At 45.6% G+C, this 3,201-nt stretch overlaps 1 protein-coding gene across 1 annotated transcript in view; it reads right to left on the bottom strand.

Annotated features, from left to right (window-relative positions):
- Positions 1–3,201, bottom strand: part of man1a1 (mannosidase, alpha, class 1A, member 1) — a 190,749-nt gene that overhangs the window by 98,038 nt on the left and 89,510 nt on the right. Inside the window, exon 3 of the mRNA XM_032543047.1 lies at positions 2,665–2,780. Within this exon, the coding sequence (XP_032398938.1) occupies positions 2,665–2,780 (116 nt within the window). The remainder of the gene's footprint in view (positions 1–2,664; positions 2,781–3,201) is intronic.

The raw sequence follows: 3,201 nt of genomic DNA, 5'->3' as shown, positions 1-3,201 counted from the left end.
GTTGGTAAGTGGGGTGAGGGATGCCGCAACACGAAACAAGAGCACGGATGCACACCAACACAACACACACACACACCACACAGCACACGACACACACACAACCACAACACACACACACACACACAACCACACACCACACAACAACACACACACACCACACACACACACACACACACACACACACACACACACACACACACAGTCGTGTCTGCTATCTTTGTGGGGACCGTCATTACATAATGCATCCCTACCCCTACCCAACCTTAACCATCAAACCTAAATGCCTAACCCTCACCCTCACCCTAACCAATACCTAACCTAACCCTAACCATAACCAACTCTAACCTAACTCTAACCCTACTCCTAAAACCAAGTCTTAGTCCTCAAAAAGCCCTTTACGGTGTGGGACCAGCATTTTGGTCCCCACAAGCACTCAGGTCCCATAAGTATACTGTTTTCACAATTTTTGGTCCCACAAATGTAGCTATACCTAGACCACACACACACACACCACACCACACACACACACACACACCACACCACTCAGTAACACCTTCTTGAGATATAAGTTAAAAAAACAACAACCACTTCTCCCATATTCCTGAGCTCCTTGCTGCGTTGACCTGCACACGGCTTCAGTAACTGGGGGGGGTCGGGGGCAGTAACTGGGGGAGTCGGGGGCAGTTAGACGTGGTATTAATCAACCACTCAATCAACCTTTATACTCGCTCATTTGCTCCTCCTGTCAACATCTGTCTGAGTCACAAGGAGAGGCGAGGATTGATAGTAGTATACCATCTTCCACTCATCTGAGTTAATAGACAATCGAGGAGCGGAGAAGTACGAGTCGGCTGCCTCATGGGACGAGGAGAACAAGGAGATCGATCATCGAAAATGGGGGGGGGATGAAGAAAATGAGACTGAGTCAACGGTACCCTGCCTATCTCCTCTCACGCATCTGGATGACTTTTTTAAGACTATTATACATGGGGTCATGCAATATGACTAGAAACTGTCAGCTAAATCGTCATTTAAAAACATAATGACATCAGGATTTGTCAAAAGCACTAATTGTATACATATTTTTTTTTCTCTATTTTTTTTTTTTCCTGATTTATAAGCCTTGAAGGTAAATGTTTACAGGCCTTGGAGTGTTTTGGTTTAAGCCTACGCTTCCTCGGCAAGGAGCTTTTAAAAAAAGTACATTAGCTTTTTTGCTGTTTTAATGAGAAAATGATGCTTCTATTGTCCTTGCTGACTGCAGGATGCAACACCGATCACATCTACTCTGACGCAGCTTGGCAGACAGCAGATACTTTCGAAAGACAGATTTGTGTCTTTCACTTTAACATGCTCCAGTAAGCATTGCCTCCTTTTGTAATACTTGCATCATTTAAAACCCGCCCTACTTTTCTCTGATCCAACAGTGATTTTTTTTTTGCTTTTCCTCCACTACATGGAAATTGGAGGAAGATTATGTTTTTCACTTCTGTGCATCTGTCAGCAACAAGAGTCTTGAAATGTTACTGGCAGATTTGGATGAAACTCAGCAGACAGGTGGTGATCTAGATTTGGGATTGTACGCAAAAAAACAAGTGGCATTATATGTTGCATTTAGGTTCCTGTGGGAAAGCATGAGATTCAGGATGTTTACTAGCAAACGGCATCGGGTTCGCCTCGCAAATCAGAACCCTGAGTTGAAGCTGGGCACCTCTATCAAGACTTGTCCTTTATTGTGATTTCACTGTAGCGCTTACAACATTTGTTTTATTTCACCTCCAGTTATTCGGACGACAGTGTTTTTATCTGTCGTTGCTCACATCTTTAACTACATTGTGAACTGAGGTCTTGGGCTTATGGCAGAGTGTCAAGGCGTTAAGCACACAAGGCAAAGGGAAGAAAGGGGAGCGCAAGCCCCCCCCCCGGGGGGACAGGTATTGCCCGGTAAGGAGGGGGGGAACGACAGAGGGGCAGGGGAGCTGGGAGAGCCCAGGTGGGCTATGAGGGAGTACATCAAAAAAGAAGGGTGCGTAGGAATGGATCGTAAGCTTGTATCAAAGACAGCTGGCCCATAAAAATCCTTTCTACATGGCCCAGAATGTTGTGTCTATGCCCCTCTCACAATAGCACACACACACACACACACACACGCACAACACACACCACACACACACCACCACTACACAACAAGCGTGTCCCTACCTGTGGTGGGACCTGCCATTGGCCTAATGCATCCCCTAAGGCCCCTTCGCTACCCTAACTAACCACCTAAAAATGCCTACCTTAACCCTTCCCAATCATAAACCATACAACTAATGCTACCTTAACCCTTCCCCCGCGCCCCTAACCATAACTCAATTCTCACCCTGATCCTTAAACCAATTTAACCCTCAAACGACCTTTAAAAGTGTGCGGGGCTCCAGCATTTTGGCCCCCCCCCCCACAAAAGCCGCCTGGAACCCCACAAGATACTGAAATCTCGGTTTTTGGAGCCCCATCCGAATATATTCAAACAAAGACCACACATTCTCACACCACCACACACCCACACACACCACACCGCACACACACCACCACCCACACACGACACACACACACACCCACACACACACACACACACACACACACACACACACACACACACACACACACACACACACTTACCACATTAAAGTCGAGGTTCTTTTCTACCCAGTCGGTGGCAGCATCAAACTCTTCAAACATGTCCATGACGTAGAGGGTATCCAGAGCATCCACTATCGTGGCTCCCTTTATACTGCCTGCAAGAAAGAAAGAAAGAGAGAAGGATTAGAAATAGATTACAGTTTTTTCTCATTACACATTCGTGAAGGTTGTGGGTCTTGAAAGGAGTGTTTTACATTTCATCTGCCTGCTAAAAAAAGAAAGAAAAGCTAGGGAGGAAGCTGAATAAAATAAAATACAAACTCCAATGAAGTTTATTGAAATGTTAAAAGCTCGTTAGTCACTCCTTTTATAAGTGTGAATGACAACAGTTGTCAGCAGCAGCAGTGAGCAAACAGCAGAAGTTAAGAGTTAAGATGGAGGTTGAATAAATGATTTAGCTCGACAGATGGTGAGAGGCAGCGATTATCAGCACTGATGAAACGTCGGGAGGATTGCCTATCTCTGGTGTTTAGCCTCATAGCAGGAGGGAAGACACACAGAGACACACACACACAC

Source organism: Etheostoma spectabile, chromosome 18, assembly GCF_008692095.1.
Source record: "Etheostoma spectabile isolate EspeVRDwgs_2016 chromosome 18, UIUC_Espe_1.0, whole genome shotgun sequence".
In the NCBI taxonomy this organism is placed as follows: Eukaryota; Metazoa; Chordata; class Actinopteri; order Perciformes; family Percidae; genus Etheostoma; species Etheostoma spectabile.
The sequence above is the reverse complement of the archived record's forward strand: the minus strand, read 5'-3'. Positions and strand labels throughout refer to the sequence as shown.